We start from the raw sequence: 26,827 nt of genomic DNA on the forward strand, positions 1-26,827 counted from the left end.
CTACATTCCCACTCTTTTGATCACTCTTTCAGGGCCACTGAACCATGCTTTCACTGGTTCTCCCTGTGATGGTAACAACACTAATACTTCATCCCCAGGTTTTATGGTAGGTTGTGGTTTTCCCACCATTTGACAGCTGTAGCATGTTCTACAAAATCGTCTTACATCCTTTGTAAGATCTGGCCAGTAATAATGTTTGCTTATGTGTGATTTGGTCTTCTGCATTCCCCCTATGTCCTGCAAAAGGAATGTCATGTGCTAATCTTAATAATCCTGGTCGATATTTAGGTGGTACCACTATCTGTTCAACAACTGTCATTTGGGGGAACGGAGATATTATTTTAGTGTATTTGTCACTATGTTAAATATAATCATTTAAATAGATGTCTAGGCTAATATGTGTGTCATCACAGGAAGTGATGCAATACCACATGATTCAGTTCTCTTGCACAGTGAAGGCTAGTTTGAATGAGCCCCCAGAGACGGGCTCGGAGGCAGGAGTCCCAAAGAATTGTGATCAGAGGTGGGGATGGAGTGCCCGTTTTCTTCTTGTCGCACTGCAATTTAGTCTGGGGCAGAAAAGGCCGATGACACCCTTCCCACCGAGGGCCCAAGTGACGCCCTTCGGAGGTCCATTGTCAGCCACTTAAGGGCCTCTTCCTACCACCACTGGAATTATGCCACTAGCGGGATGGGGTGGGGGGGTGCTCTTCAGCATATGGAGGTCGCCCACGAAAATGTCCACCAAGCCTGCAGGGAGATCGCCATTTTTGGGCATCTGTGACCCATGGAGGTCTCCTGCTAGAAAACAACCTACCTCCCTGAACACCCGTCTCCCTGGACTCAATGCCCAGCCTCCCTCCCCACATCACTGGGGCTAGTCTGTCAGTTTCCACACATCGGCCCCGGTGACCCTACCTCACTTACCTTGGGTCCGGGTCTCCAGTGCTAGGCTACACCTAGGCCTCCTGCAGCAACTGCAGTGACCATCACTCCCGATGGTGCTGCCGATGCTACTGGGCAGCCTACCTTCTGATTGGCTGGCTGCTCATGGTGGTGGGATCCCCATCCTTAATTAACCTAACTGTTAATTGCCCAGGCACTGGTGATAGAGCCGGGGGAGAGGAGGGGCTCCAAATGGCTGAAACGGGTTTCCCACCGTCTTTTTGATGCGACACCACATTACCTGCCATCTCCACTAAATACAGCCCTCAGTTGGTCACATGTAAACTGAAGCAACAAGTCTCCATTAGAGCTCTGGCTTTCAGCTTCATTTTTATTCGTCTAGGAAGAAATAATATAACAGGTTTTACAAGGAAAGATGGCTTTTGGAGGTGACAACACATTCAAGGATTTTGGAGATGAAAGGGGGAGGTTAGAGATGGGACGTTAGTTTGCAAGGACAGAGTGAGTCAAGGGTTGTTTTTTGTAGGAGAAGGCTGATAATGAGAGATTTGAAAGAGGGACAGAACCTGAGGAGAGGGAACCATTAACAATATCAGCTAACATGGGAGCAGGAAGGGACTCAGCCCCGTTCATCCGAGCACCACAAAGCTGAGGCCCCTGGGCTGCTGGCTGCTGTGCCGAGACCAGCTCTGCTCCCTTGCCACAGGTCCCATCACCCCTTCTGAGCACCCGTTGTCCAGATATAAACCCCCACCAACAGCATCATGTGACTCTGAGGGGGCGGTGAGGGGGAGGGGAGAGAAAAATGGCAGAGACTGAATGAGGAGAATGGTAGGGAGACGGATTCAGTAAAGTAGAAAATATAATCAATTCACGCAAGAAGATTTACAGTAGCTGCAGCTTTTTGGTTTTTGTAAGAACAAGTTTATTTCTTTTTGAGCAGAAATGAGGGGCTGAAAATGGAGCCAGTGGAGGTGGAGAAGAGATTGTGGCTGCTGTTTCCCCTCCTATCCTGCAGGGGGTGGTGTTAGTCTCTTCCAGCCATCACTCCCGCCGCTGGGGGTATTTTCACATCCCCAGCGATTCCTGCTGTCATTCAGTTGTTGGAAGTCTGGGGATAAATATTCCATTCATGGACTGGAAACACTGGGACCCACCTTTGGGCTGCTCTCAGTTGTTTTGTTTATTCATTAATTGAATAATTGATGTAACTGGATATTTCACCGTACTCTTGACCTGCTCTCTGAACTTGGACTGAGTCACCCCATAAATAAATGTGTTTGTGCAGGAACTTAAATTCAACAGCATATGTCCAACTTGTCGAAATATATATAAAGCATCATTGTAATTATTGGGATCTGATCCTGTAAAGATATAATATAAGAAATTTATAACATACACCAACCACAAAAGTATGAAGTTGCCAGATATGGTGAAGAGTAAAATCATAGACTTCCTTCTGCTCTCCATCTCTGGGTCACTGTGATTCTCTCCCTTGCTCTGACCCCTCAGTCCCTTACGGACTCGACTGGCCACTAAAATGTGTCTGACTGTCAGTGCGTTGAACAAAAGAATTAAAGCAAAAGGGAGCAATGGGATTAAAACCTTATCAAACCAGTCAAATCCCACCCATCCGGGATCAGTATAATAGCTTGGCTTTATATAACATCCCCATGGTACATTGTCAATTATCTCTTTAGGTTCAAATATAAAGTAGAAGGAGATGTCTTTTAAACAGAGCAGAATGCAGGTTGTTGCTAAAACCACAACCGCAGTTTTCTCGGTGCAATATTTTATTTTCAGCTTCTGGCAACACATGGTCACAAATCGATCAAAGGTGAAAGTGACAGTGAACCAGACAGAACAGTCTATGGCTGCAAAACGCAGGACAGCGTTAACACTACACACAGGGGTGACGTCCAGGAAAGATCCCCGGAAATAATAATAACTGATCCGCCAAAGTATGACCTCAGTGATAATAGCCAGTAGATCCGCCGTTGCCATGGCCACCAGATAGTGAGTGGTGCAGGTGGAGAGGCCGCACTTTCCCCGGGACAGGATCACAATCGCCAGTAAATTAACTGTAAGAGAGAGAAGGGAAAAGAAACTGGAAATTATTGATCAAACATTCTCCGTGTCTGACCCAGACAGTAAGGGCAGGATTTTAGCACGAAAAACAGGGGTTGGGGGACGATCAGAGGTTAAAATTTTAAAATCACAACGCTGACCCCAACTGACCTCTGACCCGCCCACTTCTGGGTTTCATGGAGTTGGGAAAGGTGATGGACAGACAACTGCGCCCAGAAGATGGCTTGGCAATTTAAATATTTTAATGAGGCTGGAAGTCTCTTATTTATCTGATTTACAGGTTTCCCTGTGTTCGGCCGGGATTCCCAGGCCTCTGGAAAGCAGTAGCTGTGGGAGGTGAGGGCAGCTTCATGGAGAAGGTCAGTATCTTTACAGCACTGCTGGTGGGCCAGGAAGAGCAGGGGTTCTTTCCCCAGGACTCCAGGTTTCTCATCCATCAGACTATCAGACATGCTCATGCAAAGACCTTCAGTATCAGACCCTCACCTGGGATCAGACCATCCTCATCCCAGGATCAGACACCCACTGCTTCCCCACCTGGATAAGACCATTTACCTGGGATCAGACCACACCCATCCTAGGATTAGACACCTACTGCTTCCCCACCTGGATCAGACCCTCACCTGGGATCAGACCATCCTCATCCCAGGATCAGACACCCACTGCTTCCCCACCTGGATAAGACCATTTACCTGGGATCAGACCACACCCATCCTAGGATTAGACACCTACTGCTTCCCCACCTGGATCAGACCCTCATCTGGGATCAGACCAACCCCATCCTGGGGTCAGACTCTCACCACTTCCCCACCTGGATCAGACGATTTTCTGGGGATCAAATCAAACCCATCCCGGAACTGGACATACTCCCTACCCCAACTTGATCGTAGACTATCCCGGGAATCGTATCACCTCCCTTCCTGAGATTGGACACACCTCACTCTCTGCCACCCAGATCACAGACTCTCCCGGAGTTAGGACTCGGAATCACCCAAGATTCGAATCCATGCGGGTCATGAATCAGACCGACCTGCTCCTGAAACCTGTCAGATTGGAAGCCAGGCCTGTCAATCAAGCTCACTTCAGAGTGGTGAACCTGTCGAAGACAAATGATGCACCTTGTGCAGATCAAACATTACAGCATGCTGGCCGGGATAAACCAGAAGAGTACAAGGCAACTTGATTGAAACATATAACATCCTGAGAGGTCTTGACAGGATGGATGTGGAAATGTTTCCTCTTGTGGGAAAATCTCAAACTGTTTAAAAATAAGGGGGCGCCCATTTAAGACAGAGATGAGGAGAAATCATTTCTCTCAGAGAGTTGTGAGTATTTGGAACTCACTTCCTCAAAAGGCAGAGGAAGCAGAGTCTTTGAATATTTTAAAGGCAGCGGTAGAAAGACTCCTGATAAACAAGAGGGTGAAAGGTTATCGGGGGTAGGCGGTAATGTGGAGTCGAGGTGACAATCAGATCAGCCATGATCTTATTGAGTGGTGGAGCAGGCTCGAGGGGCCGAGTGGTCTACTCCTGCTCCTAATTCGTACGTTCATATATCAAGGGGAGTTGTCCCCTGACACCTCGTGATCTTACTTAATGGCTGAATAGGCTGTTAAAATCCACTGTTAATATCCAGGAATAAACATTGGATTAAAAACAAAATATTGAAACTGCTGTAAATCTGATAAAAATAGGAGAATGTTGAATACACTCAGCAGGTCAGGCAGCATCTGTGGAGAGAGAAACAGAGTTAATATTTCAGGCTGATAGGCTTTCATCAGAACTGGAAGATATTAGAGATTAACAGTTTAAAACCATCATGTAGTCAGTAAAAAGTGTGATATAGGGGGAGGAAAGAACAAAAGGGAAGGTCTGTGATCGGGTGGAGGGCAGGAGTGATTCAATGATAAAAGGGATGATGGTGCAAGGTGAATGGGACAATTAAAGAAACAGAGGATGGGTCCAGAGGAGGTGTAAATGGTTACAGCAGAATAACAGAGGGAGAGGGTAGCATGGAAAATATGGCAAAGAGGAAAAGGCTCCAGTGGCCTGGAAAAGCGATGGAGAATGGTGGGTAGACCGTAGGGATGTGGAGCAGCCTGCCAGCTGTGTACCAATAGGGGATCCCCACCCCAAGCACCAGCCCACACCCCCTCCACTCCCAGTGACTCTGGTGTAGCCATCCTCCATTACCAGCACAGGCCATCCCGGAAAGAGGGAGCAATGGTTATAAACTGAAGTTTTTAATCTCAGTGTCGAGTCTGAGAGGCAATAACATGCCTAATTGTTAAATCCAGTGCTGTTCCTCTTTGAAATTCAGGGGAACAATGCAGGAGGTCAGAGATAGAGAGGTCAGAGTGGGAGTGGGATGTAGAATTAAAATGACAAGTGACCAGAAGCTCAGGGTCACACTTGCAGACTGAATGGAGGAGTTCAGCAACGCAATCACTCAATCTGTGTTTGCTCCTCTCCCAATGTCCAGGAGATTCCATCGTGAGCAGTGAATACTGTTAATAAATTGAAAGAAGTCCAAGTAAATCACTGTTTCACCTGGAAGGAGTGTTTGGGGTCTTGGACAGTGGGAAGGGAGGAGGTAAAAGGGCAGGTGTTACATCTCCTGTGCTTGCACAGGAAGGTGCCTGTGGAAGAGGAGCTGATGTTGGGGGTGATTGAGGAGTGGATCAGGGTGTCATAATGAGTGGGGGGAAGGCAGGGAGCAGAATATATGTTTGGTGATGGACTTAGCTGGAGGATGTTGGAGGATAATATGTTGAATGTGGAGGTTGGTGGGATGGAAGGTGAGGGCAAGCAGAACCTTATCGTGGTACTGGCAGGGAGGAAAGTTGTGAAGGCAGTAACGTGGGAAATGGGATGGACATGGTCAAGGGCCCTGTTAACCACAGTGGAGGGGAAGCCTCGGCTGAGGAATAATGAAGACATTTCAGAAGCACTGGTGTGGAAGGTAGCATAGTCAGAACAGATGGAACGGAGGTGGAGAAACTGGGAGAGTGGAACAGAGTCTTTCCAGGAAGCCGGGTGGGAGAAAGTATAATCAAGGTAGCTGTGGGAATCGCTGGGATGATAGTCGATATTGGTGGACAGCCAATCCCCTGAAATGGAGGTGGAGAAGTTGGGGAATGGAAGGGAAGTGTCAGAGACGGACCATGTGAAGGCGAGGCAGGAAATTTGAAGTAAAGTTGATGTAATTTTCCAGTTCAAGGCAGAAGAAGGAAATGACACCAGCACAGTCATCAAAGTATCGGAAAAATATGTGAAGGAGGGGAGCTGAGTAGGATTCGAACAAAGAATGGTCCACGTATCCTACACAAAGGCAGCATAGCTAGGACCCATACAGCTCCCATAGTGACAACATTTGAGTGTGAAATAACCCAATGTTTACACTCGAGATCCACACACCTATACTTTACAACAGGATCAGGAATCTGCGAGGGTTCTCATTCCCAGAACAGAGAGCCACTGAGGAAGAGAGAAGGTCCAGTGGGAATGAGACTGAATGAAACAAAATGACTCAATTCCAAATGGGCCCTCGGAATGTCCCAGCAGGAAATGGTGGAGGGAAACTGGCTGGGAAATGGCCTCATGGTGTCTGTCAGACAAGATCCCATCCACTGTGAGTTGAAGGCGAGCTCTGGTTTTCTGAACTTTGGAGCAGAGAGGGGCAGACTGACGTGGACAGAAATGTAAATGGAATTCTGCAGCACAGCTACGAGTCGGGACCAGAATAACCCAGTGGATGAGGATTCAGAGCCTGAAGAAGGGAGTGAGATCTCTGAGGGGAGGAACTAAACTTAAATAATAGTAAATAAATTCAATTAAAAACTTCAAGGCATTTAAGGTTGAAAGTGGGGAGAAATTTGATGAAGCAATCAGAGAGAGGGAGCAAACGTTCTGGTTCAGATGGATTGTATCCACACTGATACGATCAGGTGAGGAAAGGGTCTCAGGCTCCCCTCTCACCCTTTCTCTGGTTTGGCTGTAAAAGAGTTTATCTTTTAAAACACAGTGGTGTAGCTGACCAACTCAGTGAGCTTCCACAACTCGCTCCTGTTTACAATTGCCAATGATCCAAACAGACAGGTTTTCTTGAGTTTAAACAAAGATAAGGTAAGTTCATTAATCTTATCACAGTGCGGCACAGTGGCGCAGTGGTTAGCACTGCAGCCTCACAGCTCCAGCGACCCAGGTTCAATTCCGGGTACTGCCTGTGCGGAGTTTGCAAGTTCTCCCTGTGTCTGTGTGGGTTTCCTCCGGGTGCTCCGGTTTCCTCCCACATGCCAAGGACTTGCAGGTTGATAGGTAGATTGGCCATTAGAAATTGCCCCTAGTATTGATAGGTGGTAGGACAAATATAGGGACAGGTGGGGATGTGGTAGGAATATGGAATTAGTGTAGGATTAGTATAAATGGGTGGTTGATGGTCGGCACAGACTCGTTGGGCCGAAGGGCCTGTTTCAGTGCTGGATCTCTAAAAAAACAGTAAGAATAAGAATTACTAAAATCTGCAACTAATCATTTTCTTCTTCTTTGGCCTCCTTGTCTCAAGAGACAATGGGTAAGCCCCTGGAGGTGGTCAGCGGCTTGTGAAGCAGTGCCTGGAGTGGCTATAAAGGCCAATTCTAGAGTGACAGGCTCTTCCACAGGCGCTGCAGATAAAATTGGTTGTCGGGGCTGTTACACAGTTGGCTCTCTCCTTGTGCATCTGACTTTTTTCCTGCCAACTGCTAAGTTTCTTCAACTCGCCACGCTTTCGCCCCGCCATTATAGTTGCCCGCTAGCTCTGGCGATCGCTGGCAACTGACTCCCATGACTTGTGATCAATGTCACAGGACGTCATGTCGCGTTTGCAGACGTCTTTAAAGCGGAGACATTGACATCCGGTGGGTCTGATATTAGTGACGAGCTTGCTGTACAATGTGTCCTTGGGGATCCTGCCATCTTCCATGCGGCTCACATGGCCAAGGCATCTCAGGCGCCACTATCTCGGTAGGATGTATATGCTGGGGATATTGGCCGCCTCGAGGACTTCTGTGTTGGAGATGCGGTCCTGCCACCTGATGCCAAGGATTCTCCGGAGGCAGCGAAGATGGAATGAATTGAGACGTTGCTCTTGGCTGACGTACGTTGTCCAGGCCTCACTACCATAGAGCAAGGTAGTGAGGACACAGGCTTGATACACTCGGACTTTTGTGTTCCGTGTCAGTGCGACATTTTCCCACACTCTCTTGGCCAGTCTGGACATAGCAGTGGAAGCCTTTCCCATGCGCTTGTTGTTTTCAGCATCGAGAGACAGGTTACTGATGATAGTTGAGCCTAGGTAGGTGAACTCGTGAACCACTTCCAGAGTGTGGTCACCGATATTTATGGATGGAGCATTTCTGACGTCCTGTCCCGTGATGTTCGTTTTCTTGAGGCTGATGGTTAGGCCAAATTCGGTGCAGGCAGCTGCAATCCTGTCGATGAGTCTCTGCAGACACTCTTCAGTGTGAGATGTTAATGCAGCATCATCAGCAAAGAGGAGTTCCCTGATGAGGACTTTCCGTACTAATCATTCAAAATCATTGAAAGTAGCAACACAGGTTAACAGGGTCATAAAAATACAAACAAAGCACTGGAGTTCATTTCGAGAGGAATGGAATTGAAAAAGCAAAGAGCTGATATTAAACTAATATAGAACCTTGGTTATACAACACTTCGTGTACTGTGTACAGTTCTGGTCCCCATATTACAGAAAGGACATTGATGCACTGGAGAAGGTGCAATTATTACCAGAATGATACCAGAACTGAGAGAACTAATGTTATTACTTCCTACTCTCTTTCTGATCTCTGTATTATGAAAATCCAAATGTCTGTTCCTCAGTTATAAGTGTCTCTCTTCACAGTGACATACCTCACTGAGCTAAGGGTAGAGATTGGTACAGGTTACATGTGTCAAGACTCTGAATGATATTTAAGAACTGATCCGTCAAACCATAATCAGTTAGAAGTGGACAATTCAATAAACACAGCCCAATATTCATCCTGTGTAATAGACAGATAATAAAATTCACCACTCATGACCCCCAGATTCTCAGGACCATGTTGGGGGAAAGAGATAATTCATCACAAAAGTAACTTATGTGGTTACAGTAACTATACTCAGAGTAAGAAACATCATTATACAGAAGATTAGAATGCTGTAACAGTGCTGTCCTGCTGTTTAACTGTCAGTAAATAGTTAACATCTGTTTCTGTTGGAGCAGTTCAATAGGAGACAGAGCAATATCAATACATTTCACTTTATACACTTATTACCAAACATCTTCAACCACAAGAAAAGTCTTCTCGCTTGTCACAGATAACATTTGTTAAACACAGAGACAGCTCCATGGAGTGGAGATGCCAGCGTGTAAAACAGCAATTTAAAAATAGAAACAGCTTGTTCATCACAGTTAGTGACCCACACTCAGTACAATTCTATAGTGACCGATATTCCCAGTAATACATGGTCACTGGAATCAGATGTTCTACTCCGGTTAGTGACCCACAGTCAGTACAATTCCACAGTGACAGATACTCCCAGTAATACATGGTCACTGGGATCAGGTGTTCCACTCTGGTTAGTGACCCACACTCAGTACAATTCTATAGTGACGGAGACCCCCAGTAATACATGGTCACTGGGATTAGATGTTCCACTCCGGTTAGTGACCCACAGTCAGTACAATTCCACAGTGACATATACTCCCAGTAATACATGGTGACTGTGATCAGGTGTTCCACTCCGGTTAGTGACCCACACTCAGTACAATTCTTCGTGACAGATATTCCCTCTAATACATGGTGACTGTGATCAGGTGTTCCACTCCGGTTCGTGACCCACACTCAGTACAATTCTTCGTGACAGATATTCCCTCTAATACATGGTCACTGGGATCAGGTGTTCCACTCCGGTTAGTGACCCACACTCAGTACAATTCCATAGTGCCTGATACTGTGAACAAATAAACATATGAATTAGGAGCTGAAGTGGGCCGTTCAGCCCCTCTCGCCTTCTCCACCATTCAATAAGATCGTGGTTGATCTGTTTGTGTATGGAATTCCACATTCCTATCTTCTCCTGATAACCTTTGATTCCCTTGACTAACAAGAATCTATCTACCTCTGCCTTAAAAAGATTCAATGATCCTGCTCCCACCATATTCTGAGGCAGAGATTTCCAATGTCGCAGAACCCTCTGAGAGAAAAAAATTCTCCTCATCTCTGTCCAAAAAGGTCGCCCCCTAATTTTAAAACAGTTCCCCCTAGTTCTGGACTCACCCACAAGAGGAAACATCCTTTCCACATCAAACTTTTCAAGACCGTTCAGGATCTTATAAATTTCAATCAAGTCTCCCTTCACTATTCTAAATTCCAGTGAAAACAAGCCCAGTCTGTCCAATCTTTCCTCAGAAGACAACATGCTCATTCCAGGTATCATTCTAATAAACCTCCGCTGAACCACCTCCAACACATTCCTGAAATAAGGAGCTCGAAACTGCACACTGTATTCGAGAAGTGGTCTCACCAATGCCCTGTTTAACTGAAGCATAATATCCTTACTTTTATTTTTAATTCCTCTCGTAATAAAGGATAGCATTCCATTCGCCTTATTTATTACTTGCTGTACCTGCATGCTAACCTTTTGTGACTAGTGCAATAGAACACCTAGATCCCTCTGTACCTCGAAATTCTGCAGTTGTTTTCTTTTTAAGTAATACTCTGCTTTTTTATTCTTCCTGAGAAAGTGAACAAGTTAAGCTTTTTCCACATTATATTCCATCTGCCAGATTTTTGTCCACTCACTCAACCTATCTATATAGGTCTGCAACTTCCTTATGTCCTCTTCACAACATGCTTTCTTACCTATCTATGTGTCATCTGCAAATTAAGCTGCCATGCCATCGTTCCCCTCATTAAGTCGTTAAAAAATTGTAAAAAGTTGAGGCCCCAGCACAGACCCATGCGGCACTCCACACATTACATCCTTCCCATCAGAAAATACTCCCAGTAATACATGGTCACTGGGATCAGGTGTTCCACTCCGGTTAGTGACCCACACTCATTTTGATTTTACACTGACTGATGCTCCCACTAATACCTTCACTCAGAGAGTTGCCTTCACTGAGCATTACACAATATTCCATTGAACACAATAACTTGATAATTCAGAGAGCTTGTCAGTTACAAACAGAAGTTTATTATCAGCTGAGACAGTGGAATAAAACTGTAGAGATAATTCAGGATATTTGACATAAGGAAATGATATCACTGATAGGGTGTCTGTACAATGGTGACCACGAGATCAGCATTTAACATTATCAGTCACACAGTAAAACCAGAGACCAGCTCACACACAGATTTACACAACTTCAATGGTTACAGTCACTTACCAGGAACACCAATGACAGCAAGGATTAAGTAACATATTTTCAAGATACTGTCAATTAGTTGATCCATTTTCTGTGTGAGGTGTTGAGTCCCTTCGTGCTGCAAACAATCTTTCTGCATTAAACTCTGAGGTGACACATTGGCTGAGCCTGTAATTTATACCCTGTGGGATCTCCCCGGGGATATTGAGGTTGCCACTTTGTTCAAACTGTTTTTTTTAAATCGAACAAACAGATTACGACATCAAGTTCAGTCTGTCTTGTGATAGAATATATTTATTTCTGAGATTGAATTGGAAAACGCTAAAGACTGGACAATTCTGATCACATTAATTAACTCATGAAAATTTGAAGCTGTATTCTCCCAGCAATGAGGTTGTTCTTTCAAACACCATCAGTCCCATCTCTAGATCTCATGTTGTTTCAGTGATGTCCTTCACTCGACTGTGGTTCGGATGGTGAAGAGCAGATTGTGGCCATCGTCCATCCGGGCCTTGAGCTGCAGGCTCTAATTATAAAGCACAGAGAACTGGGACTGCAGGCAGTGAAACTCTGGGGAGTCCTTCACCATCTCACTGGCAAGAGTCTTCAGCTGTTCCTGGGGAGGGGAGAGTGGGGAGGAGATACAGGACAAGGACAGGGTTAATATGAGAGAGAAATTCACTGCCCCAGACCATGTCTGACCAATCAGAGTAAACACAGGAACAGGGGGAGGCCATTCAGCCCCTTGAGCCTTGACAGTGCGAGCAGATCCTTTCAAACACAATTAAATGACTCCTCATAATTCAGGCTCAATTGTGTTGTCCAAATGCAAGTTTATTCCTCAGACACCAATACTAATAACACTATCATTGATAAAACTATATCATCAAACATTTCTTAAATGGCCCGAGTTTGAGAAGTGTTGATGGAACCTAGGTGTCCTTGCTCATAAGTGATTGAAAGCTAACATGCAGGCACCACAAGCAATTAGGAAAGCAAATGGAATATTGGCCTTTGTTGCAAGAGGATTTGAGTAAAGATGTCTTGCTGCAATTTAATTGAGCCTTGGTGAGACTGTACGTAGAGTATTGTGTGCAGTTTTGGTCTCCTTACTGAAGGAAGGATATACTTTCCACAGAAGAAGTGCAATGAAGGTTCACCAGAATGATCGCTGCGATGGCAGGATTGTCCTTTGAGGAGAGTTTGAGGAGATTGGGTTTGCATTTTCTTGACTTTCAAAGAATGTGAGATGATCTCATTGAATCATATAAAATTTTACAGGATTCGAAAGGGTTGATGAAGGAAGGATGTTTCCCCTGGCTGGGGGGTCTACAAACAGGTGACACAGTCTCAGAATAAGAGGTAGGCCATTTTGGACTGAGATTAGGAGAAATTTCTTCCGTCAGAGGGTGGTGAATCTTTGGAATTCTCTATCCCAGAGAGCTGTGGAGCCTCATTCATTGAGTACTTTCAAGGCAGAGATTGATAGATTTATAGATGTTAAATATATCAAGGGATGTGAGGATAGTGTAGGAAATTGGTGTTGAGGTAGAAGATCAGCCATGATCTGGTTGAATGGTGGAGCAGGCTCAAGGGGCCGACTGGTAAACTCCTGCTCCGATGTTCCTTTGTTCCTATCAATGATAATAACAAGAACAGTTCTACAATAGATTCACACAAGCTATTTCTTGCAAACCCAAGGTGATAAAACTTGTCAATGTTGTCCCTCCAGCTGTCCTGTGTGTTCTCCTGATCACCTTGAGTCCAAAAACTTACAAATTACACAGCACCAACTTATCTACTAATAATTTTACAGGCTCTACTAATTGCGTGTGAGCTTTGTATAATCATGGGGAGTCTCCAAAAGGCCCCCATTAGTAGACATGACTTGCTGGACATGCAGCTGATCCTCCAAATGCTGATGCATGCTGTGTATACGTATCCAAGTAATAATGACAGTGATGGTCAACACAACTGGAACAACTAAGAAAACAAGAAAGCATATTGGTCCAGACGGATTGGCCCACATGATATCCAATTTCCCACCAATTGTGATCTCCTAAGGTTTTGATTCCTTTCTCGATATCTTTATTATCCTGCTGCATATGAACCAAATGTTCTGGTGAGGTAGTTGTATGTTGAAAGATTGACTTCAAACTAAGTGAAATGGGAGTCCAAAGTGGACACTGATCTTAGGGCTTCCTCCTGAAGGGGAAGCTCCAATTGCATTTCTGTAACATTGTGCAGGTGAACTGGTAACAACAGTTTTCCTCTGACTTTAACCAATTCAACTGGGGAGAGACAGAACATGGGGCTATTAAAGGGGCAGACGGTTTTCCCATGGTGTAGGTGTGAGGCACTGGTTGTAACGCAGTACCTTCCCCTGTCCACATAGGCAGTTCCCACCTGACCGGGACTCCATCGGCTTACAGTGACTGTGCAGTTTGGAAAATGCTTGTCCAATGTGAACCCACACGTGGGTGTAGTATGCTGGTACTTGTCACACCTACACACCCTCTCATTTCCAACTTGTCGGCACCACTGCAAGTCTGAGTTTAACCATGTGTTCATTTTGATAATCAACCATCGAGGATGGTCCTGAAACTCCTTAAAGATAATATCGTCATGGGAATGTTCAATGATTCCTATGGATTCTACCTTATACAGCACAGGAGGTGCTGTAGAGTTCACGATGATCGGGACTGCCAATATAACTGGAACCAGGCTGTTACTGCCCTGAGAGTGAGCTTGAGGGGTGAAGAAGGCCAGGCTGTGCCGTCTGATGTGTTTATATTCTTCTTCCGTCTTATTGGTTCCAAGCCAGGTGGCCAAGTGGTGATTCTTGACAAAGGCAGGAATATGATTAGATTCGAGGTCAGACAATCCTTTTTGTAGTAAAGGTAAGCACAAAGTTTCCATCCATACTCCAGGTGACTGCTTTGGTGATGTTCTGCTGTGTGTACTCTTCATTGTTTTCCCCAATATTCTCATCGACCTTATCCAAGAGGGACTACATGGCCACGACTATCTCTCGGGTGGATAACAGGGTTTTACCTTGTTCATGGATTAGATCCTCACTTTGGTCATTTAATTTGGTTATAAACCCCTTCAGTTGTCTCCACACGACTTCACCATGTTCCCACATAGACTCGACATCTATACGATTCAGACCGGCCACACTGGCGGTGACTCCTATCCCCACCCATTTGGCTAAACCTCATTTGTGTTGGGTCTTCAGCCCTTCACCCATGTCTGAGTCAGGGCTCCTCCAATCTGTCCTGTGGTTCCTCACCTGCACCTCACCGACCACTTCATTTAACATGAGGTGAAACAAGTTCAGGTAGTTACTGTGACACAATCCGTCAGGCATATGCAGAGAGGTTAAATTAAAAACAACCAGAACAATTTCAAAGTTCACATTATTATAGAGCAAATCACCTGATTCCATCACTTCTAATCCATTTGTTTGTGGATTAGGGAGTAACATGGGACAAGGGGGAGCCAGACTTCCAGCAGTGATTTGACCTGGTTTCCCAATGGTCTCTAACCTCACCTGAGAGCTGACATAGGCACTGTCATCACCCGGTTCACAACGGACGTTACCACTGTGTCTGTTCCAGAACTGGGACCAGTTTAATGTTCGAATTAGCACCAGGTGTTACAACCAAGTGAGAAAGGTGTCTATGGGTCATTTACTGTCTTCACGTGGTCTTATTGTAACAGGGTTTAATTTTAAAAACACTGTTTTGAGCACCCCCTTTATGAATCCTTGTTCACAGATTTCCAATTATAAGGCAAAGAAATGAGCACACCAGGTATTCTTTAGATTTAAAGAAGAAAACAGGCATGGGGTGGCACAGTGGCGCAATGGTTAGCACCGCAGCCTCACAGCTCCAGGGACCCGAGTTCAATTCTGGGTACTGCCTGTGCAGAGTTTCCAAGTTCTCCCTGTGACCGCATGGGTTTTCGCCGGGTGCTCCGGTTTTCTCCCACTGCCAAAGACTAGTAGGTGATGGGTAAATTGGCCATTGTAAATTGCCTGTAGTGTAGGTAGGGAATATGGGATTACTGTAGGGTTAGTATAAATGGGTGTTTTTTGGTCGGCACAGACTCAGTGGGCCATAGGGCCTGTTTCAGTGCTGTATCTCTGAAACAATAAAATTATTAAACATCAAACTTAAACTCTAATTCGGTTAACACCTACAGATATACGATGCACCCATGCTTGCATGCACACCTGATAGACACATGCAAATAGGGACAGAGAAGAGCAGAAGAAAAATAAAACGGAGAGGTTTGAGGCAGCATCTAAAAGGGGGTTTCTTGTTACTGTTTCTGTTTTCTCAGCTTGCTGTAGAGTCCTTGATTGTAGAAAGCTCTTACTTTTCATTGGGGCCCAGTATTCTTCTTAAACCTTGTTCACTGTCGGAGACTTTTCTCTCTTGGGGTTTTCATGTCTTCAATGGTTCCGAAGCTGGTGAGAGCAAGATGAGAGCAGACATGAGAGAGGTGTTCTCAGTCCAGGAGCTAACAGCCTTCTGATTTCAAATTCCTTGTTGGAAGTTCAAATTCAAGAGCTCCAACAGTCAGCCAGCCATGTGACTAAACCGGTCCGGCCACGTTTGTTTGTGCATTCGGCCATCTTAGCAGTTAACCTGGAATGCTAGTCTTACCACCTTCAATGTCTGGTAATTAAAAGTCCATTGTGGACTAAATTGGAGCAGGGACTAGCTCCTGTGTCATTTCAAGTACTGTCTGTGGATATGCTAAAGTCTCTCCCCAGCCAAAGTCTCTGATTGTTTTTTAAAGCAAGTTCTTTCTTCACCAGCGGCAGTTTAAAATCAATGTTCATGTGGCAAAATTAATTTTCCTCATTCTTGGCAGGTGGGGAGTTTGCCTGACACAACCATTCTTTCCATCCGATTGTCTGGATATTTTCCCCTTATAGGGCACCCCGACATCCCCTACAGGAGGGGTAAACATGCCCAATTTGTTTGAAACCACCACCACTGAATCCCCACTGCTGTTCCATTACCGTTACAAATACATTTTACCCGAACTCCATTCCCTTCCTCCACACGTGCACCAATAGTTCGATTCCCATCCAAGAGTTCCTCCATGTAACCAGGACTTGTCACCTCCCAGCGGCAGTTCCATTGTCGACTCAGTCGTTCCTCGATTTCTCTCACCCTTTCTTCTTCTCTGGTCGGATTGTATTTATATCGTTCATCTTGAGGGTCACTCCGGCCCTAACCCTTAATCACTGCTGAGTGGTACATATGAAGCAGGCTCAATTCGATTATCACACACATACACCCAACGATTCTCATCATACCTGGGAAGTGATCAAACACAGTATCTGGTTACTGATCAGTCTGTTTACTGTTTCTTTTGGCCTCACCTCCGTCCCTGTTTTGGCCGGTGTGAGGATAACTGGGGTGAGGGAGAGGGTCCCGGGGCCGTATAGTCACCGGACCGTACCCACACGGGCCGGGTAGTTGGACGGGGCCACAGCTCCCTGTCAGTAATGGCCATTGGTTCATCATGTGGTCACCATTCATCAGCATTATCCAGCATGATCATTTTTAAACTGTCTACTTTCCCCTTCGGTACAGGACCTTTAGACAGTTTCAGCTGGTTAACATGGATCCACCGGTCTGCATTTTTCCACTTGGACCCTGGACAGTGTATTTTATATACTTGTGGATTTAATTTGTCAATGATCGGGTAAGGACACTGGAACTTTGTATTCCATTTCCCCTCTTGACAATTGACCCGGGCCATCACCCAGTTTTCCACCTTCCTGAATTGCCTCACATATCCTTTTAATTCCTCAGTGCTTTCTGTAAACATTCCAACTATCCAGTCCGTGTGGGTACAGTCCGGTCCCTCTTTCTATCCGGACCTTCCCATGAGACCTGCTAGATCCCTCATTTGGACATTGGCTGGGAAAATGGCCCCTTGGGCCACAGTTCCAACACCCTGGAGCTGACCGAGTCTGGGTTTTAGGGGAGTGCCGGGCAGGGGGCCCATACTGTGGTCTCCCCTCGTTCCTCCATGGGGACGCTGTGGGACGTACACCCGGGGGCTGGATCACATGGATTTTTACCTTTTGGCATTTTACTTGTTCCCACTTCTGGTTTCTCCACTCCCTTACCCACTCCTCATTGGGGTTTTTATTGGAGGGATCATAACCATCATTAATCACATTATATCTTTCATGCACAGCCCCAATCAGGTATTGAATCCACTGCTTTACTTCGAACGGGTCATCACTATCACGATCGTGCCCGTGAAAGGCTGCCTGATAGTGATTCCATAATCAGTCTGTAAACACATTTGGGGACTCGCGTGCCTCCTGCTTGCATTCCAGCAGGCCCTTTAGGGAGCTGTGATCAGATGCTGACCCATGACCTGTGGCTTTCCACACTGTCTCTTTCACCTCTCTCCAGGTCCCAGTGCCTTTCTTCATCGAGGTAGGGAGTGACTTATACACATCTGGATGGCACACATGGTTCATCTCCACCACTCCCTTTTGACCTTCTAATTCATCTTTTAATTTGATTATTTTCTGTGTTTGCCACAGAATAATCATGGTGTTCCAATCATGCTGTTTCATTTTCTTTTCCTTCTGTAACCTTTGATGTAGTTCTGACCCCTGTCCCAAACTGTTTCCCTCAGACACTGATGATTTACCTGCTCCTAGCTTCTTGTCCACATATTTCTGAATAGTACTGACTAACTCTTCTACCATGGCACCTACCTACTCAACTGGTAACTGAGACTGAGAGACCGTCCACTAATTTATTTCACTTAGTCACAAACCATACCCCTCCCTTCAGAACCATGCCTAGCAATACACCTTGTATTTCTTTCAACATATTCACTCGAGGCCCACCCAGGGACGCCAGTATGTTCAGAAATCTCTTAAATTCAATTAAATGATTTCCGTGATTCAGCCTTTAGCATATTGTTCAAAGGCAAGTTTATTACTCAGACATCAATAGTACAATAACTATTATATTTATACCATAGACTCATACAACCTGGTTTCCTGAAGACCCGAGGTGATCAAGCTTGGCCTCCATACGTGTTGAACTTCCAATTGTCCTGAGAGCTCTCCCTCTCTAAAAGGCTGTTCCCTGATCTTAGTAACCACTTTTTGTGTGAGTCATATCACATGATGCCCAGAATGCATATTGAAGCTGGGTTCCTTCTCGCCGAACATCCAGACTTGACTGCATAGCCATCTTGATGGTTTAACTGTTAAGCAGATTTTTTTGTTCATTTATGAGATGTGGGCATTCCTGGCTCGATCAGCATTTATTGCCCATTCCTAATTGTCCTTGCGAAGGTGATGGTGAGCCACCTTCTTGAACCACTTGTGTGTATTGTGTGTATTGAATTGTGGTGTAGATACACCCACAGTGCTCTTCAGAAAGGAGTTCCAGTATTTTTACACAGTGACTGTGAAGGAACGGTGATATCATTCCAAGTCAAGATGGTGTGTGGCTTGGAGGGGAAATTGCAGGTGATGGTGTTCCCAAACATCTGCTGCCCTTGTCCTTCTAAGTTGTAGATGTCACGGATTTGGGAGGTGCTTTCAAAGGAGCCTTGTGAGTTGCTGTGGAGCATCTTGTAAATGGCACGCACTGCTGCCACTGTGCATTGGTTGTGAAGGGAGTGAATATTGGAAGTCGTGGATAGGGTGCCAATTATTCAGGCTGCTTTGTCCTTGATGGTTTCAATCTTCCTGAGTTTTGCTGGAGCTGCACTCATCCAGGCAAGTGGAGAATATTCCATCACATTCCTGACTTGTGCCTTGGACAGGCATTGGGGAGTCAGGAGGTGAGTTACTCACGGCAGAATTCCTCGCATCTGACCTTCTCTTGTCACCACGGCATTTATGTGGCTGTCCAGTTTATTTTCCCACATGTATGCTATCAGCCCAGTATCACAATTCACTGAAACTCTCTGCAATAGTGTATCACTTACCAATTCAAATTTCAATAAAAGCAGATTCTTCCTCTGTGTTTTGTTTGTAGGTGCATTTTTATAATTAACTGTAATCGCCTTACCTTGTATTCTAGTTATCATGTCCTGTTTAACAATTAACCACAGCTATTCACCCCATGCACTCATTACCGTAACCAATTAAACAATTAACTATTTCATTAATTAGTGTCCATGTTATTAGCAGTTGAACAAATCAAAATAAGTGTCTTCCAGACATATTGCTTATCAGGTGAAATATAACAATTAACTGAAAATTTATGGCCCTCTGCATGAGTCATCATGTGCAAAATACATTGATTAATGTTATACCCTATATTTTAGTTAACGTCCCCTGTGTATTAGTTATGACGTTCAAATAAGCATTTACTGTAACTTGAATGCTATGTATATTGGTTATAATGTCCAATGTCATTCGTATCGGTAGTTTTATGACCCTGTGTATTGGTTATCAAGCACAATTTAACAATAAACTGCAACATTTTCCCTGCATATTGTTTGTCAAGCCTAGTTTAACAACTAACTGTCGCATTACACCCTTATGTATTAGTTATCAGATACAATTTCACAATTAACTGTAACCTTATTTCTAGGTGTATGTTATCAACTCAATGCAAAAATTAAATGCAAGTTTTTCTCCTGTGTACTAGTTATCATGTCCAATTTTATAATTCATAGCAGCTTTTTCCCTTGTGCATTGTTCATAATGTCTAGTTAAACAATTAATTGTAACCTTATAACCCTGTGAATTGTTATCGAACACAATATAACAATTAACAGTATCTTTATTCACTATACCTGAGTTATCAGACCCAGTTTAACAATAATTGGAACTTTATCCCACTGTGAATCACAAGCCCAATTTGCAATAACTGCATCTTTATTTTCTAGTTGTATTGTTAGCAAGCACAATATAGTAATTACCTTTAACTTATGCCATGTGTATTTGTTACCCAGGCTAATTTAACAATTAATTTTAAAGTTATTATGATTAAGTCCATTTAAACTATAAACTGTAGCCTTATTCCCATGTGTACTGTTACCAAGCATAAGAACAAATATCTCAAACTTTATTCTATATTTATTGGTTATCATGTCCAATTAAACAATTAACAGTGACTTATTCCCCTGTATAAGATTATTGTTATTAAGCCCATTCAACAATTAACTGTAGCATTATATTGATATGCATCCATTATCATGAACAATTTAACAATTAGCTCATTGGTCAGAGTTTTCTTTCTATGCAACTGAACAATTAATTAACTGTAACTTTGCTCTGCTTCGTATTCTTTATCATCTAATATAACAATGTTATGCACCCTGTATTATTTATCATAAAAAATTTGAATAAGTACAACTTTTCCCATGTGTATCACTTACGGTGACCAATTTTGTAATAAACTGTAACCTTATTTATCATGTTCAATTTAATATTTACCTGCAGTTTTTTGCCACATGCACTCATTATCGTGACTATTATAATCATTAACACATTTTATTAGCTAGTGCATTCAGAATCTTTAATTGAGTAATTCACTGTAACTTTCTTCGACTGCTATTGCTTATCTAGACTAATCTAATAATTATCGGTAACTTTATTCCCTTGTGTACTTAGCAATTCTAATTTACCAATAAATATAACTTTATTTCAACGTGCATCAGCTGTTAAGTCCAAATTGATATTTATCTGTACCTGTATTCCCCTGTGATTTGTTTTCAAGCTCAACTTAATAATTCATTATAATGGTATTTCCATGTGTATTGTTATCAAGCTGAAGGTAACAGTTAGTTCCAGTTTTATTCCTTTGGTGTTGGTTATCAAGTCCAATTCAACAATTAACTATAAATGTATGTGATGTGAACTAGTAACCATTTCCAATTTTACAATTAACTGTACCTTTATACCCATGTGCATTGGTCATCATGTCCAATTAAACAATTAATTGTAACTTTTTTTTCCTGTGAATTGTTATCAAAACCCAATGTAACTTTACATCCTGAATACGAGTTATCAAGCCCAATTTAACTCTAACTGGATCTTTATTCTGCTGTGTATCAGTTATCTATCTCAAATTGGCAATTAACTATATCTTTATTCTTCTGTGTATTGTTATTTAGTTGAATGTAACAATGAGGTCTAACTTTTTGACATTTGTATTAATTATCAGGCCCATTTAACAACTAAATGTAACTTTATTCTTTATGCATTGTTTATCATGTCCAATTACACAATTCACTGTAATATATTCTCCTGTGTAATGTTTATCAAGCTCAAATAAACAATTAAGCCACAACCTTATTCCGACATTCATAATATTAAGCCCAATATAACAATCAACTATAATTTATTTCCTGTGCTTTAGTTATCAAGCACAATAAACAATTAATGGTAACCATACACCCTGTGCATTTGCCATTAGTATCAATTTAATAATCAATAGCAATTTTATTCCCTTGCACGTTGGTTATCATGTCCAATTAAACAATTAACTGTAACATTATTCCCTGTGTATTGGTTATCAAGCACAATTTAACAATAGATCTAAATTTATTCCACTGTGTATTGCTTATCCTGCCCAATTTAACAGTTAACTTTATTCCCCGGATGTATTTTATCAAGTCCATTGGAACAATTAACTGTACCTTTTTGTCCTGTGTACGAATTATAAACTCCATTTTTACCAGAAACTGTATCTTTATTCCCATGCGCATTGGTAATCATGTCAAATTAAACAATTAATTGTCTCCTTACTGTACCATGAACAGTTATCAAACACAATGGCTGGAATTTTATATTGGGCAGGAGGCCCCACCCACCAGCTCAAAAGTCATGGGAGGGCTCACCTCTGCCAGACCTGGGGAGCCAAGCCAGGATTTTATGCCCTGCAGGCACATAATTGGCCTTGGGCAGGACTTCTGCCCCTCAGAGGCATGAGGTCCTGCCTCCATAAGCTGTCAGCCAATGAGAGGGCTGGCAGCTCTCAGTTCCAGCAGCGCATCAGTAGTGGTGTCCACTGATGGGACTGCACCCAGCTTCAGCAGCAAGAGGGATGCTAGCCCCAGAAAAAAGATAGGTTTGTGGGACTTCACCGGGAATATTTGTCTGGGCCCCGCCGAGGACAGTGATGTCAGTTGGAGATGTGGGGGGAGTGTGGTGTAGTGGGGTGGTTGTGCCATGGGGGGGGGTCCCTCCATGGGGCACGAGGTGCCCGATCAGGAGGGTCCCACAGCCCGCAGGGGTTTTACTTGGTGGCCTCCTGGGGGACCTCTGCTGCCCATCATTACTGGTACAATACCAGCAATGGTGGGAGGAGGCCCTTTAGCGGCAGTTAATTGGACACTTAGAGCCTGGATTGGCCTGGGGTAGGCGAGCCATCTCTGGCCACCACCAGCCCTCATATATTTGCTGTGTGGTCAGGAAGGCATCGGGAATGGCACTCCCTGCCTCCCACTCAATTTTATGATCCTCCTGCCATCAGCCCACTCCTGCGGTGGGGGGTGGGGAGGTAAATTTCTGCTCATTATAACAATTAACAGTAACTTTATCCACTATGTCTGAGTTATCAAGCACGATTTAATAATAGCTGGAACTCTATTCCACTGTGCATCACTTATCAAACCCAATTTGACCATTAAAAGTATATTTATTCCCCTGTTGCTTTGCTATCAAGCCCAATATAACAATTAGAACTAACTTTATCCCATGTGCATTAGTTATGAGGACAGATTTAAAAATTAAGTTTGAATTTATTATTCTGTATGTTGTTATCATGTCTAATTAAACTATGAACTGCAACCTTATTCCCGTCCGTATTGTTACCAAGACCAATTTAACAATTAACTGTAACTTTATTCCTTTGTATATTAGTTATCATGCCCACTTAACCAATTAAGTGACTTGTTTTCCTATGTATTGTTTCTTCGGACCAATTCAACAATTAACTGCAGCTTTATACAAACATGCACTGTTACACACAGAGTAGTCAGCAATTTCTTTTTATGCAATGAACAATTAACTAACTATAAATATCTGCCCCTACATACTGTTTATCCTAATCTAATATAGCAATTAATTGCAATTGTTGGCAATGGTATATTATTTATCATATCAAATCTAAATAACTATCTTTTCCCACATGGAATGCTTAATGTGACCAATTTTATAGATAACTGTAATGTTATTAATCTGTGTATTATTTATCTTGTTCAATTTAACAATTAACTGTGACTATTTTCACCATGCACTCATTATTGTGAACAATTTAAGAATTACCAAATTTAGTTAGCCTGTTCTGTTCAATTGAACAATTAACTTTAACTTTAACATTATTCCCTTGCATATTGATTACCGTGTCCATTTTAACAATTGACTGAACTTTAACCCCTGTGTGTTGGTTGAACTTTATTCCACCGTGTTTCACTTACCATTCTGAAACTTACTTTTAACTGTTAAATTATTCCCATTTGATTGTTATCAAGACAGCACTTAGCTCTAACTTTATTTTAGTGGTTATTGATTATCCCCAACAATTAAACAATCAACAGTGACTTACTCAACTGCGTATTGTTTTTTAAGTCCAGTTCAACAATTAACTGTAACTTTGCCAGCTGCATACTAGTTATTCTGTTCAATTTTACAATTAAAAGCACCTTTATTCCCTTGTGCGTAGTAATCATGTTGAATTTAGCTGTAACCATATTCTCCTGTTTATTGTTTAACAAGCTCAAATAAACAATTAAGTACAACCTTATTCCCATATGTATTGTACCAAACCCACATAACTAACTGCAACTCTATTCACAATGCATCAGTTATCAAGCGCAATTTTAGCCTTAAATACCGTGCATTTGTTGTTAGGTTCCATTTAATAATTAACAGTACCTGTATTCAGTTGTGTATTGGTTATGAAGTCCAATTGAACAATTAACTGTGACCTTATTCCACTATGTATGAGTTATCAATCCCAATGTAACAATAATTGTAAATATATTCCACTGTGTATTGGTTATCATGGCCAATTCAAGAATTAATTGTAAACTTAATCCCCTGTATATTTTTTTTATCAAGCCCAACATAATGATCAATTGTAACTTTCTATCCTGCATACCAATTTACTAATTATAATGACCAATTTAACATTGAACTGGAACTTTAAATGCTAGTGTACTACTTATCAAGCCCCATTTAGCAATTACATGTAGTTTTCTACCCATGTTCGCTCATTAGCTTGACCATTGTAATAATTATATCATTTCATTCATCAGTGTATAAACAATTGAACAATTGTTTGTGCACAGTTTCCCTGAGGATTTTTATTCTAATCCAATAAAATAATTCATTATAATTTTATTCACCCTAATGTAATTTATCATATCAAATTTAATTAAGTGTAACCTTTTCTGCCTGTATTGATTAAGATATCCAATGTTATAATTAACTGTAACTCGCTTAAGCACTGTAATATTGATGTCCAATTCAGTAACCAACCATTTGTTTGTAAATCATGTACTGGGTGTTGTGACCAATTTTAACTAAACTGTTTTTGTTAGGCAGTGTATTTATTATATTTGCCTGAACAAACAACAGTAACTTTGCACCTCAGAATATTGTGTACCTGGTCAAATTCAACATTTAACAGTAACTTTATTCTACGATGTATTCGTTATCAAGAGCAATTTATCAATTAACTGAAACTGAATTCCTCTGTATGTTGTTGCAAAATTCAATATAACAACTAACTATAAGTTTATTCCCCATGCATTCATTATTATATCCAATTTAACAATTCTAACACTGTAACTTTAATCCCTTGTGTATTGGTCATCATGTCCAAGTAAACAATTAGCTGTAACCTTGTTCGTCTCTGTATCGGTTGTTGAGATAAATTTAACAATTAAATGTAACCGTTTTCCCAGGTGGACTCTATCATCCCCAATATAACAATTAACTAACATTTTGCAACTGGGTATTATTTAAAATTCAGTTAAGCTTTCATTTAATTTAAATAACAGTAAATTCTTCCCCTGTGTTTTGTTTAATGCATCCAATTTTATAATTAATTGTAACATCCTTAAAGGGTCTATGAGTTACTGTGTCCAATATAACAATTAACCGTAGCTTTTAACCCCAGGCACTCTTTTCCATGACCAATTAAATGATTGATCAATTTTCCTAGTTAATGTCTTTCGAATAGGCAATTGAACAATTAACTGCAACATAATTCTCCTGCAACTTACTTATCGGGTCTGATTTAGTAATTTACAGGAACAGTCGCATAATGACAATGTAACTGGACTTGTGAGCCTGAGGCCTGAATCACAATCCAGAGACAAGAATTCAAATCCCATCATGACAGCTGGTGGAATTCAAATTCAACGAATTATGTGAACACGAGGTGACATTAAAACCATAAAGGAAATCTGCCATCCTTACCTGGTCTGGCCTATATGTGACTCCAGACTCACAACAATGTGGTTGACTGTTAATGGCCTCTGAAATGGCCCAGTAACCTCTCCAGTTGTACCAAACAGCTACAGGAAAACTGAATAAGAATAAAAGCGGACAGACTGGCAACAACCTAGGCATCGGAAACAAAAGCAAGCCCTGCTCAGTCAACCCTGCAAATTCCTCCTCAATAACATTAGGGGCCTTTAGCCAAAATTGAGTGAGCTGTCCCACAGATTAGTCAAGCAATAGCCTGACATAATCACACTCACTGAATAATATGTTGCAGCCAATGTCCCAAACTCCTCCATCACCTGGGTGTGTCCTGTCCCAGCAAGAGGACACACTCACCAGAGGTCGTGGCACAGTGATATACAGTTTGCAGGAAGTTAACCTGGGAGTTCTGAACCTTGACACTGGACCGCATGAAGTCTCATGGCATCAGGTCAAATATGGGTAAGGATACCTCCTGCTCACCCTCGCTGATGAATCAGTGCTGTTCCATGTTGATCACAACTATGAAGAAGCAGAGGGTAGTGAGGGCATAGAATGCACTCTGGATGGGGGACTTCAATATTCATCACCATGAGTGGCTTGGTAACACCACTACTGACCAAGTTGGTTGATTCCTGAAGAACAGATTTCCCAGACTGGGCCTGCAGCAGGAGGTAAGAGAACCAACAAGAAGGAAAAGCTACTGGGGAGACAGTGATGTTGTGGTAATGTCACTGGACTAGTAATCCAGTGGCCCAGACTAATGCCCTGGGGACACAGGTTCAACTCCCACCATGGTAGTGGGTGGAATTTAAATTTAATTAATTAATAAATGTCATTAATAAAAATCTGGAATTCAAATCTAGTCTCAGTAATGGTGCCATGAAGCTACCATTGATTTTCATATAAACCCATCTGGTTTACCAATGCCCTTTAGGGAAGGAAATCTGACGTCCTTACCTGGTCTGG

The 26,827-nt window shown here is 42.7% G+C and overlaps 1 protein-coding gene across 1 annotated transcript; it reads right to left on the bottom strand.

The window, feature by feature from the left end:
* Positions 1-305: 305 nt before the first annotated feature.
* On the bottom strand, positions 306-11,491 carry LOC137345782 (probable G-protein coupled receptor 139). Its single transcript, XM_068009037.1, has 4 exons — positions 11,425-11,491; positions 2,092-2,987; positions 1,187-1,284; positions 306-312 (listed from the first exon to the last, which is right to left on the bottom strand). The coding sequence occupies exons 1-4, from the start codon at positions 11,489-11,491 to the stop codon at positions 306-308; spliced, it is 1,068 nt and encodes a 355-aa protein (XP_067865138.1).
* Between the last annotated feature and the right edge of the window lie 15,336 nt (positions 11,492-26,827).

Source organism: Heterodontus francisci, chromosome 29 (assembly GCF_036365525.1).
Source record: "Heterodontus francisci isolate sHetFra1 chromosome 29, sHetFra1.hap1, whole genome shotgun sequence".
Classification (NCBI taxonomy): Eukaryota; Metazoa; Chordata; class Chondrichthyes; order Heterodontiformes; family Heterodontidae; genus Heterodontus; species Heterodontus francisci.

Excerpts from the sequence above, each read along its gene's own strand:
- LOC137345782 (XM_068009037.1), bottom strand. The coding sequence starts at position 11,491 with ATGGATCAACTAATTGACAGTATCTTGAAAATATGTTACTTAATCCTT. Across the intron at positions 2,988-11,424 it reads TGCTGTCATTGGTGTTCCTG|TTAATTTACTGGCGATTGTG; the intron begins GTAAGTGACTGT and ends TCTCTCTTACAG. Across the intron at positions 1,285-2,091 it reads CAATTATTCAATTAATGAAT|ACGAATAAAAATGAAGCTGA; the intron begins AAACAAAACAAC and ends ATTTCTTCCTAG.